At 33.1% G+C, this 17,492-nt stretch overlaps 1 protein-coding gene across 1 annotated transcript in view; it reads right to left on the reverse strand.

Annotated features, from left to right (window-relative positions):
- LOC144974878 (uncharacterized) overlaps positions 1-17,492 on the reverse strand; it is a 29,084-nt gene that overhangs the window by 5,751 nt on the left and 5,841 nt on the right. Inside the window, exons 2-13 of the mRNA XM_078918310.1 lie at positions 15,910-16,001; positions 15,359-15,543; positions 13,497-13,570; positions 11,377-11,495; positions 6,807-6,871; positions 6,262-6,353; positions 5,869-5,962; positions 5,235-5,403; positions 3,966-4,085; positions 3,328-3,457; positions 2,707-2,866; positions 1,119-1,349 (exon numbers count right to left, since the gene is read on the reverse strand). Coding sequence (XP_078774436.1) covers positions 1,119-1,349; positions 2,707-2,866; positions 3,328-3,457; positions 3,966-4,085; positions 5,235-5,403; positions 5,869-5,962; positions 6,262-6,353; positions 6,807-6,871; positions 11,377-11,495; positions 13,497-13,570; positions 15,359-15,543; positions 15,910-16,001 — 1,531 coding nt within the window. The remainder of the gene's footprint in view (positions 1-1,118; positions 1,350-2,706; positions 2,867-3,327; positions 3,458-3,965; positions 4,086-5,234; positions 5,404-5,868; positions 5,963-6,261; positions 6,354-6,806; positions 6,872-11,376; positions 11,496-13,496; positions 13,571-15,358; positions 15,544-15,909; positions 16,002-17,492) is intronic.

The following is a 17,492-nucleotide window of genomic DNA, read 5'->3' on the forward strand; positions in this document are numbered from 1 at the left end:
TACTCACATTCTCTCACCACACTCAAGTACCTGGCTGGCAAGAGCATTGTCTATGTCGAGAAATAAATTGTAATAACGTCTAAAAGGTGCTGTGTCTCATCCTACCTTTTAAGTGTTGCTGTTGGCTTCGGACCCCTTTCAAACCACTCAGAGCACATTAAGTAGATATCGTGCTATGTAAAAGCTCAAGATTAAAAAAACTAACATAACAAATTATGTGAGAAATAGTCTGATGTTTGGAATCTCCTCACCTACTCATCTGTCTTAATTGAAACCTTAAATGATGCTTAAGTACCATAGCCATCTCTTCATTCCACCGTGTTACATGTGTCATTGTCGTAATAAGGGTTGAAAAGACTGACTGCTCCACTGCTTGTTGTGTGTTCTGCTGTAATTGTTTTATAATCTGATAATTGATCCCAATATAAGATGCCAAGCAGCGGGCTATGTTGTCCTATTGTATGACACTCGCCTTCGGATCGGAAGTTCTGGATTAGGGTCCCGCTCTGAGCAGCTCATAATTGAGTTGTTGGAAAAGGCTCTTTACTCCCAATCTCTCACTGTACTCAGGTGTAAAATGAGTACCTGGACGTTAACAATGTTGTCTATGTCAGAAAAATAATTGTAATATTGCCTAACAGGCATCATGTCTCGTCCTACATGTTAAGTGCTTCTGTTGGCTATGGACCCCTTGTAAAGCACTCTGAACACGTCAAGCGGATATTGCGTGCACTATATAAAATCTCATGATTTTAAAAATCTGACATAGGGTAACAAAATATGTGGTATTTGGGCTCTCCTCACCTACTCATCTGTCATAATTCACACCTTTAACCATCTCTGCAACCATATGTGTGACTGTCCTAATAATTGTTGAAAAGGCCAACTGCTTCACTGCTATTGTGTGCACTTTGCTTTAATTGTTTTATTATCTCATGATTGTTCTCAATAAAAGTCACGCCAAACTCTGGCAGTAATTTTTCATGTCAACACCCAGCCCATAGGTGGACTGAGCTCTTAGCCATAGCCGCTTAGACACAGACAATGAAACTGATTCATTCACACCACACACACACACACAGACACACGCACACATACAAAAACATAAAATAACTCACTTCTAAAATTGCTTCAAACTCTCTCCTTGCCACAGGGATATGGTCTCGTTTTGTGATGTAACAATAAATGAGAGGGGAATTCCCCACGACACAGTATGGCCATACCCCATAAAACTTCTCCAAAAGGTGATTGAGGGCGACTCTGCTCTGGACTTTGACCCCTGCATCAATCAATTTCAGAGTGGATGGAACAAGAGCTGTTGTACCCGATGCCCATATTTTCTCGTTCAGCTGAAAAATGAAAAAAGAATTAATTCAATAGACATGTACTTATTAAAAACAAGCAAAACAAATAAACAGATATCTCTACTTTTACAAGTTATTGTCATTTATAAACATAAATAAATTATGCTCTGGTATTTTTATTTTAAAAAAAAAGGCCACAAAGATAAAATATATTTACTGCTAATTTTTACCCTTTTAATTATATTTATAGTCCTAGTGGAGAACCTGCAATATTTGTAGAGAAATGAAGGCCAATACTAACAAGCACTCAGCTATTTAAATTATTATACTACTGCATTGTGGAGATTAACATAGATCAAGACAAACCTTTTGAGTCATTAACGATCAAAAGTTATCGAGGAATAAAGTTTCCCTTATATAAAAAACATGTAATGTATGAAGACAATGTAAGGCAATATGAATATTAGTAAATAATTAAATAATGCTAATTAAATTGACAATTAATATAAATTAAAAAAAAAAAAAAATTATAAAAATATAATTTTAAATGCTAAATCACCGTATTTTTTTATAGTTCAAGGCTTAATTATTACAATATTTTTCCCCAAAAAATTATGACTACGTCTCAGCAGATTTTCTAAATCATCATTTGAGTAAACTGGTGATAGAAACACCCTTAATTTTTTAAAAAAGGTTTGCAAGTTACTCGTATATCAATATTGAAAAAATAGTTTTATCATTTTAAAATTTACCAATAATTCTGTGCTCGTTGGCGAAAATTTGACATGGAGTGTATGGAACAATATCAACAATATAAGATCATTTTTACACCATTTTCTTGCAAGAAAATTATGATATCACTGATTCTTTTAACACAGGTCAACTGTAATTCATTGTTACTTAGCGTTTCAATTGAAACATGAAATACTTTCAAAAACACCTCTTTATTAGGTATTTGTACTTGCTTCTGTAGAATATACAAATTTGAAAAATGCAGTGCAGCTATGGGGTCTTGGTGCGGCTATGTGGTCTTGTGGTATGACACTCGCTTTCAGATCGGAAGGTCCTGGGTTCGAGCCTCACTCGGCGCATAGTTAAGTCCTTTGAAAAGTCTCTTTACTTAAATTCTCTCATCATACTCTGGTGTAAAATGAGTACCTCGCCGTTAACAGCATTGTCTCTGTCCGAAAAAATTATAATATCGCCTTACAGGCATCATGTCCCGTCCTAAATGTTAAATGTTGCTGTTCGACAGGTCCCTTGTAAAGCGCTTTGAGCATGTTTAGTAGATATTGCGCTATATAAAAGCTCAATTAAAAAAAAAAAAAAAATTCATTTTCAAAATTAAAGATAGGTAAATCAACTTAATGTCTGATACAATAGGGATATTTCAAAATCTTACTGAAATAGATTGACTAAAAGGTCCAAGATTGGCTGGGGCCCAAAGAGACAAACTCTGGACGTACATTGTCTTCCTATCATCTGACTCTGTGCTGATCTTGCCACCCTCACAATCCAACAGAAATAGAACTGTTGGTGGGAGACACACCTGTATACATATCCTAGGATGGGATTACGATAAAACAATAAAATAATAATGACTTCAACAGTTATTTGAATGAGAACTATTGTCAAAAGGTCAATTTAAAAAGAATTATTCTATCGCTGTCATAATTAAAACAACAAATAAAATCATAATTTTATTACTAATTTATCTTTGATGAAAAGAATGTCAACAAAAAAGTGACAATGAAGATGTTGAATATGAAAACAATACTACTAACTACTACTACTACTAGTAATAATAATAATAATAATAATAATAATAATAATAATAATAATAATAATAATAATAATAATAATAATAATAACAATAATAATAATAATAACAATAATAATATTTACAAAAATGTATTCATTTTAATACATCAACTGGAATAAATAAAAAAATCTCAATCAACCTCAATATCTCGATGCACTAAAATATTATATATTTATAACTTTGTACGGTTATATCATCTACCTTGTTGGTGGATTGATCTCAAAATAATTTTTGTAAATAGTGTTGATGGCTGTGTAGTTAGACATGTTTCCCACGTACAAAGACACTGAAGTTACATCTGACATTGCATGACCCATTGCACCAATACACCCTGAGAATATTGTAACACACAGGAGATATTTCGAAAATTTTTTTGTCAAGCTTCGAATATTAAAACAAGCAAAAAAAAAAAGAAGCCAATGCACCCTCCCCGTTTAATAAAATACCCAACAACAAATAAATAAATAAATTTTTTAAAAAATAGCATGAACAAATAAACACACACACAAATATATATAATATGTAAACCAAAAAAAAAAAAAAGACAAGAACAAAAATAACAACACATACATATAAAATATATTCATTTGGCAAATATTTCAAAATTCTTTCTCTTTTTCTTGTTGTTTGCTTCCGATGTCTATGGGATCATTGCATTTCTCCTATTTCCTTGTGTGTACTCGCAACACTCAAACTGACAAATTGCTTCTTCAACAAAATTTCACAATTCAGTAACATGAGGACAGCAAAATTCTGCTCTGAAAAAAACAACTAACAAACAAGTAAACAGTCTGTATTCTTCATTGAAATTGGATAGATTGTCACTAGATTGTAATTACCTCTTAACGTATCTAAAGCTGAAATTGTTGCTTGTGAAACATCTGAGATTGATTGTGAGGTTGCCCTTATTCCAGACACATAAAAACCGTTGCCATCGTTTGCATATGATGGAATCAACTCTGTGACAAAAGATTTGAACAAATCATTTTAGAGCACTCTCTTGCTTAATTTTTCCTTTTTACATTTTGAGGAAAATAATGTTCCACTTCAATTAATTGCCTCAAGGCATAAATTTATGAGACAGATTAGTGCAAAGTTAGAGATCCAGCAGCTAAAATAGAGCATTTAACCGACCCATGAATGACTTTGAGTCATTCATGTCAGATTGGAAAAAAATCATTATTGTAAACTGTAAGTAACGAAAGAGTAAACAGATCTAATCTAACTTTGGCAGAAAGTATTTTTATTTTTGGACAGCTTGCATTAAATCGAAATGGTAGCAGGCATTTATTATTGTTAATTTCATCTCATAATTATACGAATACATCTCAGCACAACTAGCTGTATAGATCTAAAAGACTGATGCCATTCTAAACATTTCTTTCCATATCTCAATTATATTGCTGTGAATTCTCTACAATTATTCAATTAGTTATTCAATATTTCGCTAAAATCATTTCGTTCTAACTGCACAATGAATTAGTCTCCTCCTCTTTCTACCCTCCCCACACACCCCATCCTTCCTGCCTCTATAAAGTTTGATAACTGCATTATCATTGTTTAAATCTCTAGTGATTTTGCATTCAAATACATTATTGTATTTATCAATTGGGAATATATTGATTTGTGTCTGTTCCTTTTATCATTTTCCTTAATAATTGAGCTTTTTATATAGAAGCAATAGCCAACAAACGTGCTCAAAGCACTTTACAAGGAGTCCCTGGCCAACAGCAACACTTAACATGTAGGCGGGACATGAAGCCTTTTAGGCAATATTAGAATTTTTTCGGACAGAGACAACACTGTTAACAGCCAGGGACTCATTTTACACCTGAGTACGGTGAGAGAATGTGATTAAAGAGCCTATTAGGACTAAACTATGCGCAGAGCGAGGCTCAAACCCAGGAACTTCCAAGCTGAAAGCGAGTGCTATACCACAAGACACATAGCCGCACAAGTTCATTTTCTGAATTATCTTCCAATATTTTATAATCTCATTCCTACATCGAACTTGCCTCATGCCTGTTTGTTGAAGAGTTGTCATACTGTCAGGTATAAGAATTCAGTCTTTACATTACCAATGAAAATTTAAAAAGTTTATGGCATACCCGCTTCATCCTCAACTGACATGTGTTGTGATGCAGTGACATTCAGCACATCACCAATTCCAGCTTCAAAGTTATTTCCATCATCATGAGCAAGTTGGCTAGTGAGCCATTTAGATGTTGTAGTGATAGGATATTTCTCTATCTCTTTAACAAAAGATGACACATCATGCTAGAGAATAAAAACAAAAGGATTATCATCAATTGCTTTTTCAATTGGTAAATGAAATATCTCAATTGAGCCCTTGGGAAAGGACATCTGCTCAAATTTTCTAATCAGACTCAGGGGTATAATGAATACCCGATCAGTATATCTCATCTTGTATGTTTAGTGTTGCTATTGGTCTGGGACCATGCAAGTGCTTTGAGTACATTTACTGGATACTGAGCTGTATAAACGCTCACTTTCTTTTTTTTTTTAATTTTAAATCATGAAAGACCGATTATACACAAAAAATATTCCTAATATTTTTAATTCTGTGGTTTGTAACAGAGCATATCTATGTATTTAAATAAATATCATAAGTATTTCTAACATACTGAAATCTTAGATTAAAGGAATATAGAATAGATTGAAAAATGCTTTCCTCGTATGAAATATTTCTGAGACGAATCCCTTAAAGATCTTAATGATTACCTCTGGCTTATCTTGTAATCTACATTTTTTCAGATTAAGGTATCCAACAGGTGCAAAGGCATCGTCTGAATGGATTACTTGCTCTTTTTCCTCTCTGTTATCCAAGTAAACAATTAGTAATAAAAATTGAATATGATAATTCGAAGTGTCACATGTAGATGGAAAAGGTCCATTTGATAGGACTAGATATAAAAAGAAAAAATGGATCTCAGAGATTTAGTAAAATATAAAAAAACAAATCAAATAATGAGAGTAAATATAAAACAGAAATATTAAACAAGAAATTGTTGGTGAATGACATTTAGGCCATACCTACTCTTTTCTATCTATCTTTATATGAACTTTTATTGTACCATTAAGGGTAATGTAATCATTCTCTAAAATATTACTCACATCAAAATAGACTTTTTGAATAAGGGGCAATCATAAACAAATGTCTCGTATTCGCCCCCCTCTCCACACTCATTTAGACCAAATTTTTCTTTCTGAAAATGCCAAAAAAAAATTTTAAAAAATTGGTTGTTTACCACTCTTATAAATTTGGTTGAATTCACAGAGATGATTCAAAAAGAAAAATGTTCAATTATTTCAACATCTTTTCATAACAATATGTGCAAAGAACTCTCAATCAATATCATTTTCTTTAGAGCTTTCTTTCTGAAAAGGCCAACACAAAAAAAAACATTTTAAAATTGGCTGTTTACTAATCTTATAGTTTCGGTTGAATTCACAGAGATGATTCTATTGAAAAATGCTCCAATAATTCAACATCTCTGCAAAACATTATGTGCAAACAACTCTCAAACTATCAAAAATATTTTCTTTTTTGTTTTGATAAATAATACATAATAATCATCCATCAAATTAGAGTCAACACGTGGATAAAATAACAGACTAACATGCATAAAACGAACAAAATTATTATCTCCAAAACTCACCATCTTCACCATGTGGGGAAAGATATCTTGTAATTCCATTCCTAAATGTTTATCTGGTAACAATCCTAATGAGAGACAGAATTGAATAACAACTCAAATAGTTTGTGTCTTAAAGAACTCAAAATACTAAATAATATTAGTGATCAAAATAACTTTTTCTACTTGATTTCTAACAAGCTCTCTCTCTCTCTCTGTCTCTCTCTCTCTCTCTCTCTCTCTCTCTCTCTCTCTCTCTCTCTCTCTCTCTATATATATATATATATATATATATATAATATATATATATATTTTTTTTTTTTTTATTTATTTTTTTTATTATTATTTTTTTTTAAATTTTACTTTTTATATATATTTTTTTTTTTTTTTGGGGGGGGGGGGGGGGGGGGGGGGGCACAGCCGTTTACTGCGTTCACTTTAGTTCGACAGGTAAATGTTGCCGGACGCTAGTTCATAACAGATGGTGAGTCACGGCCTGTGCCGAAAGGGAGACTGAGCAATTTTTCCTATTTTGATGATTTTTTTCTCAAGTTCAAAGTGGCGTAGTAAAGATGCTATTAGATGTTGCAATAAGATATTTTAGAGTCATAACTAGTGATCTACATACTTTTATTTGATATAATTTAAGTAGATCATTTGGGATTAAATTTTATAGGAAATAACCATAAAAATGGGTCAGAAATTTTAATTACTTCAAACGATATAATCAAAAATTACATAGTTATCTGAGTTTATACAAATAAATGAGAAATACTGCAATAATCATCAATATTTACAGAGTAGAAATATATAATCAAAGTCGTTTTGTAATGAAGCATTGTTGAGATATCCGCTCACCTGTACAGCAATATCCTTTTTTGACAGCAATAAAAAAATGCGTAATCACCGAATTGTAGGGGTTTGTTGATCAAATGATCAAAACGAACTGGTTTTAGTAATGGCAATTGACAATTCTAAGGAAAAGATATGTCATATACATTCCTTTGACGTTTGTATAGATCTAAACTATAATAAATAATAATAATAATAATAATAATAATAATAATAATAATAATAATAATGACGATAATAACTACAATCATAATAATAATAATAATAATAATAATAATAATAATAATATAATAATAATAATAATAATAATAATAATAATGATGATGATGATGATGATAATGATCATTTTCATGAAAATAATGTAGTGGCTATCTAAACGCCTGCTAATTTTGGTAAAACGCAATAATTTCTCTTTAAAATATCGTTCTAAATGCCCGTTTAAAAAAAAAATTGGAATTCGCCTTTATATGTCCACTCTGACAGAAAGGAAATAAAAAATAGAAAGAAAGAAAGAATAAAGAATTTTACTGAATCATTTGCGGCCAAAGAATTGACTCATCACCTGCTTCCGAGAGTTTTATTTAACTTCCCAACGCCCCAAATTACTATCAATTCATTCAATATAATTTACTCCTCCCCACTCCACGCTCTCCGACAATTTCCTTTCAAGTCCCTCAAACTGCTTTCTTGTCATGGAGCGTCCAATCAGCTTTTTACAATTGCCCATTTCCAATTGGCTGCTGAATAAGGACAATTCTAATTTCAATTGTCCACCACTCGGTCATCAGCAAAGTCAAGAAAGCTCCTCCTACTCAAATCACACATACCCACGAATATGATAGGCCTTGTAGACCAGTCACAGGTCTTTGATGTTACACAAACATCCACCAGCTTTGATCACATCGCTCTTGATGATGTCACTCAATATCTATCTTCGTCTCTCAACCCCGTTGACTGTACCACGAGTCAACATAAAGAATATCGCGATGAGGTGCGAATCGTGAAGATGAAATGACGTAGCTGTGTTAAAGTTATAGGTTCAAAGTTCAATTGTCAGAGAGAACTGATGAGAGATTAAAACTGAGGTGGTAAAATGAAAATTGTTTCGTGGTAAAACGTTGCATAAATTAGTTTTATGTACACCAACACACACACACACACACACACTTATACACACACACACACACACACACACTCTCTCTCTCTCTCTCTAATAATAATAATAATAATAATAATAATAATAATAATAATATTATTATTATTATTATTATTATTATTATTATTAATAATGATAATAGTAAAAAATAAATAATATCCATTTTTTGACAATAAAAAATTGTGATAAACGCATTGAAAAAGATGGGAAGGGGGGGGGGAGGATTAATGATCAGATAATCAAAATGAACTGTTATTTTAAAATAAATTGACAATCATAGGTAAAGATAAGTTATAAGTATTCCTTTGAACTTTGTATAGACGTCTAGATAGATCTTAACACATTTTATACTTTTTATTAACATACGTAAAACCTCACGATTATTGTAAGGAACAGCTGATTGTTACATTTCACAGAAACAGCATCTAATTAACCAACGTTCTGTTTTCTTTTTTTTTCACTGGTGGAATAACTTCCTAATTCTAGAGCAGTTTGCATGAAATGTTTTTTAACCACCTATCTCATTTGAGCCCTTTCACAGCTTATTCGACAGAGTCCATTTGCATTGAGACAATGCTTGTTTTCAGTATGACCATTCATCTGAGTAAAGAAAAAAAACACATTAGTTATTATTGATGATGATGATGATGATGATGATGATGATGATGATGATGATGATGATGATAATAATAATAATAATAATTGTAATTATAAGAGTTATAATAATATTATTGATTGTTAGTAATAATACGATAGTGATCGCCTAGATGCCTGCTAATAATAATAACGTAATAATTTTCCTTTAAAATATAGTTCTAAATGCGCGTTATTCAAAATGGAATCCGCCTATATACCCACTCTGAAATATTTTTAGCAAAAATAAGATAGAGAAAGAAGTTTACTGTATCATTTGCGGCCAAAAAAAATGATTTATCACCGGTCTGCGAGAGTCTTATTTGACACCTAGACAACGCCCCAAATTAAGTTCAATTCATATCAAATTTATTCCATCTCTCCAGCAATTTCATCCCATGACCTCCAAACTGATTTCTATCCATGGAGCGCCAATCAGATGTTTACAATTACTTATTTCCAATTGGCTGCTGAAAAAGGACAATTATAATTTCAATCGTCCACCAGTCGGTCATCGGCAAATTCAAATAAGCCCCTCCCACTCAAATCACATATCCCCTCGAAACTTCGGCCTTGTAGCGCAGTCCACCGGGCTTTTGATGTTACACAATCATCCGCCACCTTTGATCACATCGCTTTTTGATGTCATAATATATCTATCTACCCTCTTTTCCCACGCCCGTTGAATGTACCAATGGGCGAGGTAGAAGAATATCGAGGGAAGGTGCGAATCGTGAAGACGGAATGGCAAATCGGTGTGAAAGTTATAGGTTCAAAGTTCAATTTTCACAGAGAAATCAAGAGAACTTGACTGAATAAGCAATAAAAATCGTTCCGTGCTAAAAATGTGCGTACATGAGTTTTATATACACACACACACACACACACGCTCCCCCCCCCCCTCTCTCTCTCTCTCTCTCTCTGAGTGTGTGTGTGTACTACTACTACTACTACTACTACTACTACTACTACTACTACTACTACTACTACTATTACTACTACTACTACTACTACTACTACTACTACTACTACTACTACTACTACTACTACTACTACTACTACTACTACTACTACTACGATTACTACTATTACTGCGCTATCATCATCAACATCATCATCATCATCATCACCATAAAACAACAACAACAATAACGTTATCATCACAATTGGACTCGTGTTCTTATGTCTCAGGAGTTTGTCTGAATACGGGACTATTTTGTTAGCCAACAAAGAATTAGACAAGATGTGTTTACACATTCATTGTGCAGAAACCGGTCATTACAAATCATTGAAATAAATGCTATATTAAAAGTAGATTATTACTCTTATATCTGCTACCATGTGTTAGGGTAACAAAACTCAGATAACATCAATTTGAATTTTTTAAACAATTAAAAATATTTTTCAGGTTAATTTTAAATAGAAAAATATACATTTTTCAAGAGAGAATAAAGTATACTCACCATTTCTTGATATCAATGAAAATAATTGCGTCTTGAAGATGAAAATGTGGCCGTTATATCCATATAAAATAGAAAAATATAGAAGAAGTGTATGGTCAGCAATTGCAGTGTAAAAATGAACGATTTTACGAAATCTGTCCTATAGCCTGACTGACAATGAAATCCAAGCGGTGCATTCTACCTGCAGGGATAAATATAGGCCAGTTTTCATGTTCTGGACATCTGTTATGACGTAACCACACGGTGGTCTCCCCGTCATCGACGGTGGGTCTTTCCCATTGGGGGGTGAGGCGGTAGAAAACTAAAGTGAAAGATTTCTAGTGTAATAAACGGCTGTGGGGGGGGGGGGGGGGGGGGTAATTCACGTACTGGTAAATCTAAATTAAAAAAAAAAAAAGAATTTGGTAAACTTTATCAAAAGTTTAAATTGAAAGAATAATCAACGACAGCCTGAAACTATCCAATAAAAGAGAGATTGCAAGTCGATTACCCATAGCAGCAACTTTGATAATAATAGCCTTCAAGCCACAGTCAATCATCTCCCTCAACAATTCTTTTTGGTTCCGCCTCCACAAAAATGCTAACACTCTTAGACCAAGCCGCTGGCACCTAAAAAAAAAAAAGGGTGGGGGGGTGGAGGGGGAGGAGTGAGGGAAGAAAAAATGAGAAAAAAAGAAAAAAAAAACATGAAAGGAACAAAAACCAGTGTTGAATAATGAAGAAGAGGTATTGAAGCACAAAAGAAAATTTATATGCTTAGCTTAAGAATTAACATCAAATCAAAGCATGTAATATTGTCTTATTTTGGTATCTAAACAGAAAACATAAAGACAAGTATTGAATTGTAAGCTTCAATTTATTAGACGAAGACAGGTACTGTATCTGTCTTCGTCTAATAAATTGACGCTTACAATTCAATACTTATCTTTATTTGTCCTTCGAGCTTCAAACAGCAACATTTTCATTATCTTAACAGAGAAAATCGATTCCCTATTGTTTAAGAGATAGTGTAGGATAATACATGAACAGTTGAGAAATGTGGTAATCATGGAAAAATTGTGACCCACTGCCTCAAAACGATATTTTGTCAAGATGGCGAAATGTGAATTTTAGTTTTTTGTGTCTTAAAGAAACTATGTTCACTATCCCCTATAAAACATAAAAACTTAATTCCAATCCGCTATTTTTGACTATAAATTTCAATTTGTGTGGTCTTGTGGAATGACACTCACCTTCAAATCGGAAGGTTCTGGGTTTGAGTCCCATACTCAGTAGCACAAAGTTGAGTCCTTGGAAAAACTCTTTACTCACATTCTCTTACTGTACTCAGGTGTAAAATGACCCCCAACAACGATGCCTCTGTCACAATAAAAATTGTAATATCATCCCCTAACAGGCGTCACGTCTCATCCTGCATGCAAAGGGTTGCAGTTGGCCAGGCATCCCTTGTAAATGCTTTGAACACGTTTAGTGGATATTGCACAAAATAGATGATCATGTAAATCATCTTGACAAAAAACACCATGAGACAACAAGTCACCATTATCCTCCTCTGTCATACAAGCACAATTTAGTTTTAAATATAATTTGTAAAAAGCTAAAGGAAGACAATACTGGTATGAGGAAAGCAGGAGGTACATGAGAAATGCTTTGTGCCTGATCATTATTGAAAATTTACGAGAAAACCTGAAAGACCGGCCAAATTTAACAAAATGAAATCCAGCTTTGTTAGTTTACGCTTGAATGGTGATTTAGACTTTGAAACCAAGGGATGTGAGCAAGTAAAAAAGCTCAGTAAAGTTAATATCTTACTTGTTTTTGTTTTTTTTTGTTTTTCATGGTTTTACGGCGCTTGCAATACATAAAGGTCATATCAGCGCCAGTAAAAAGGAAGAAATTGGGATAGCAAAAACTCCTAGAAATACAATAAAAGCACCAAAGAAAAGATAAGACAAAGAGGAATTGGTCCAAATAGGAAACAGATGTAGATTCCAAGAACACACTATCAAAGTACTTAGTTTGAGATCACCGAAAAGTCTCATTCAGACACAAGCACAGGTCCCCACTAAGAGGAATACACTCAAATGTTTAGAAATCACATATAATATGTAAACAAAACGTAAAGCAGTGCAAAACAGAGAGATAATTTACAAGTTAAAAAAATATCATTTTCCAAAACTCTAACTATACATTTGATTGTTTCCCTCTAAGTTAGAGTATCCAGCCAGGGCCAGGACAAAACCAAGTAATCTCATCCCAAGACAAAGACAGACAGCATCGTGGAAAACATATATAGGGGGATAGAAGATACAGTGAGTACCTCCCTTCGCACTATGGGAAGTCAGAAACCCCACCCAGAATATCTTACCTGAGGCTGTAATATGTATAATAAAAGGCAAAGACATGGCACAAGTAAGAAAAGAGAAAGGGAAGGGGGTGGGGGATAGGAAATGGCAGAGTGACTAAAGCTATTTTTAAAAAAGGTAAGTGGCATTCGATGGCCAGAAAAAGTCTTTAAGGAAAAGAATTTGAGAAGCAATGATTATCAAGATTATATGAAATTCCTCCTATGTGCTCTTATAAACAGCGTTAACAAAGAAAACCCCTTACACATTTTCAACACGCACTCTTTGGTAATCAGACATGATGGCTCCAACACTCACAGCATCTATATCCTTCTCTAACTGGAAGATTTTTTTAAAATAGGAAAATAGTAATTAATTATGTTGCACATGGAAAACTACTCTCCCTTGAGGTGCTTTTAAACATCTAAACATGTTCATGATAATAAGTATGAATTTTAATAATAATTCTAAAAATACTATTTTTAATATTATCATACCCATTTGGTTTTACGGAAAAACCCGATTGTAGTAGAGAGAATAGCAAAAATACCAAAAGGCATCCTAATTATCCTTGCTAAAATAAATAAAATAGTTATATTAATAATAATAGTAATAAAATAATAATAATAACAATAATAATCATAATAATAATAATAATAATAATAATAATAATAATAATAATAATAATAATAATAATAATAATAATAATAATAATAACAATAAAGTGAATCATTTTTACCGTGTCTATTCCATATCCAGACAGCTCTAGGTGCCTTTTCAATACAAAAATCAATGCTACAATTTCAAACAAAAAAAAACTTGGAGATAATTTGGAATATTATTTTTTAAAAAGCGAATTACACTAATCAATCCTAAAAAATCTAAATGATGAAAAAAGAGTTTTCAGGGAGTACGGATTAAAAACTTTGACAATTTTGAAATCTTTCTTAATTAAATATGCAGTGTTTTACATAATGTGTTGAATGTGTTTTACAATGGATAAGTCAAGTTCAAGAATCTTTTTTATCCGGAACAGATCCAGTTTTACTAAAATAGATTTTGGCACATAATGATATCCTGACCACAATGATAATTCTTAAAGTCAAATATTTATATTTGAGAACAAATCATTGTAAAAAACAGAATACATTTTGATAAGAAGGAATATAGATGAGATTAGTGGACGGGGATAATAATACTAATAATAATAATAATAATAATAATAATAATAATAATAATAATAATAATAATAATAATAAAAATAATAATAATAATAATACTAATAATAATAATAATAATAATAATAATAATAATAATAATAATAATAATAATAATAATAATAATAATAATAATAATAATAATAATAATAATAATAAGAAAAAAAAAATAAAATAAAAATATAAGAAGAAGAAGAAGAAGAAGAAGAAGAAGAAGAAGAATATCCTTGAACTCCTGTGTTAGAACTTTCAAACTCATTCCCTAGGTCATGCAGCGGCATTGGAGTTTGTTTTGTTGGTTTTTAAGTGTTTTACAGCACTTTCAACCAAAATTAGATCATATCAGTAAAAAAAGAAGAGAATTTGATAGTCAAACAGTTCTAGAATTACAAATTAAGGAACCAAAGAAAAAGAGAGACAAAGGAGAATTGGTTCAAATCGGGAACAGATGTAGATTCCAAGAGCAAATCATCAATGTTCTTAGTTTGAGATTCGTACATGGTACTTTTCTTATTTTGATCCGTCTGTATGGAACACCATTCCACAGAGCACCTGAGAATCCAAATCATTGTCTGTTTTCAAGAAACCCTTGAAACATTTCTGTTTTGATGCTTATACTTTCTATACTGTTTTGTGTTGATGTAATTTAAAGTGCTAAGAGCCTCATTGTTGAGGATATCGTGCGCTCTAGAATAGTCTATTATTATTATAATTATTATTATTTAGTCTAAGAAAAATTAAATTCCTTCTATTTCTTACTAGGCAAATAAAACCAACAGAATTTTGAAAATAGTAGATAAAGTAAGAATAGTAAAATAACAATTAACAATAACAACAAAAAATATAAGAGAAATATTAGGGGGGGGGGGAGGGGGTGTATTCCATAGATTGAGAACAAAACAAGTCATGCCTTGATTTGCGTTAAAAGCTGGTAGAGGTCCTCAACTTCATCACCTTCCTGTGGCAAATAATCCCGTCCTATGGATAGGCTTGACCCTTTGATGGTACGAATGTAGAGGGGAAGATCCATGGCCTCTGCATACAAATCTATTGCATGGTGACCAACAGTTTGATACATGTAACTGTCCAGTTCATCTGGGGGGAAAATGAGCAGTTATATTCCCCCTTTGCAAATGCCAAAATATTTTAGATGATTGTAATTATTACTTCTGCTTATCAATCACCATCAAATATCTTAACATTTTCACTTCTCAAACAAATTTTTTGGCATGGAAAGAGTAGCATTTTCTCTTGGTATAAACTGAGACAAAAACAAATCAGCAGAATAATCTACCACTAATCTAATAATAAAGATTATTTAGATCTTCCTCTTTTGTTTGACACTCAACATTATATTATGCATTTTCAAAATTGCAAAATGAATATAATTTGCAGAGATGAAAAATCTTTAAAAATTCCGATATGAATTTGTAGACAAAGGTTACTATTGCAATGATATACCTTTATGTTCTGGACGAAGATTTGCCAAGGCTACAATGTCATGACCTTCTGCAATACATGTCATCATATTGAAGCAGCTGTCCTTGCCTCCACTAGAAAAAAAAAACATAATAAAATATTACCTTCATTGAACCAATTGACAAATTATGCTGTTGCCATGAATATAATATTTATCCCAGGACAATCTCTTTACAATCTGCTATACATAGTCTAAATCATATGTAAAGTCGTGATCAATAGTAACGTTATATTTTTATTTTCTGGGCCCTCTTTAAATACAAAATAAATCCACAAGTGTTATATGTCAACTGAAAGAGGAATGGTAGAGGATTCATAAAATCACAGATTTATTGGCAGGCAAGACACCATTGCAGGGGTCCCGATAGCTCAGTTGGTAGAGCACTCGCTTCACACGCAAAGGGACCGAGATCGATCCCCGGGTGCAGTCGAGATTTTTTTCTGACCCCCTTGTCCACCCATCAGTGATTGGGTAGCTGGGTCTGTTAGATCTGGCAGAAAGTACTCTGTGATAGACTAGTGTCTTATCCAAAGGGTAACAAGCAATTGCTATTGTCCGTTTCTCACTATAGAAACTGGGATAAACTCAGGCTCCATGGGCCTAATGGCTCTGAAGGACTACAAAAGACGCCATTGCCGTACAGTAAATAAAAACTTTAAAAAACTGAAAATTGCAACTTGGCAGAAATGGTTTTAGTAATTAATATTTTTGTGGCCCCTTCTGACCAAGGGCCTTGCTCGACGCCTCTTCAACATTGTAAGACTGTAGACAGTTTCGGTAATGATCTTGGTTCAAACTTCAGTTACAAAAGTAAAAAGTTCACCATTGTTTTTTAGAGTTTAAATTTGAGACTGCAACTGTTCCACAGGATTCGTGCGCAGTGACAGGGCGGGTCACATTCATTAAGGGTTGAACATTCTTGTCCCTCAAGAAGCACTGGATGGTGTAGGTTCTATTGGGCGGGGAATTGTCGAGGACCAAGATGTCAGATGTTATTGCCAGGGTGGTTTATAAATAGAATGGCTTGTGGTTGTCCAGTCCTTGTGGTAATTCTAGTCCATTGTATGTGGTTGTGAGCCCATTTTTTACGATTCATGTAACGCTGTTCGATCAGCATCATTTATCACAGCTAGACATCTTGCATGCAGACCTGCCTCCAGAAGTTAATGTCGCATAGTATGTCTGTTACACTGCCCTATTCCTGAGCATTCGCAATGGTTGTTTTGAATGGGCCTTTTTCATGCATGTGAAGAATATCTTCATCAGTGTGAGCAATGATTTACGCATAGCCATCCTTGCCTTGGGAGATCTTTAACTGACAGAATGAACTTACTTATCTGAACCAGCGGCCAGCTGAGCTCTGGCCCTTTGGTCTTGTGCCATGACATAGAAGTTAGACGTCTTTTGTAGTTGTTCCAGATGACTATACGATGTTTTACTGATGCTTGAATTTGGTGGGAGGAATGTGCATTTCAGGTCTTCAAGAGGTCGACATTCAAGCAAGTGGTGTGTTACTGTTTCATTGGGATGTTGACATAAGCAGAGACGCCAACTTTAAATTTCG

Source organism: Berghia stephanieae, chromosome 1 (genome assembly GCF_034508935.2).
Source record: "Berghia stephanieae isolate SIO BIC M18660-M18661 chromosome 1, UCSD_Bste_1.3, whole genome shotgun sequence".
Lineage (NCBI taxonomy): Eukaryota > Metazoa > Mollusca > Gastropoda > Nudibranchia > Aeolidiidae > Berghia > Berghia stephanieae.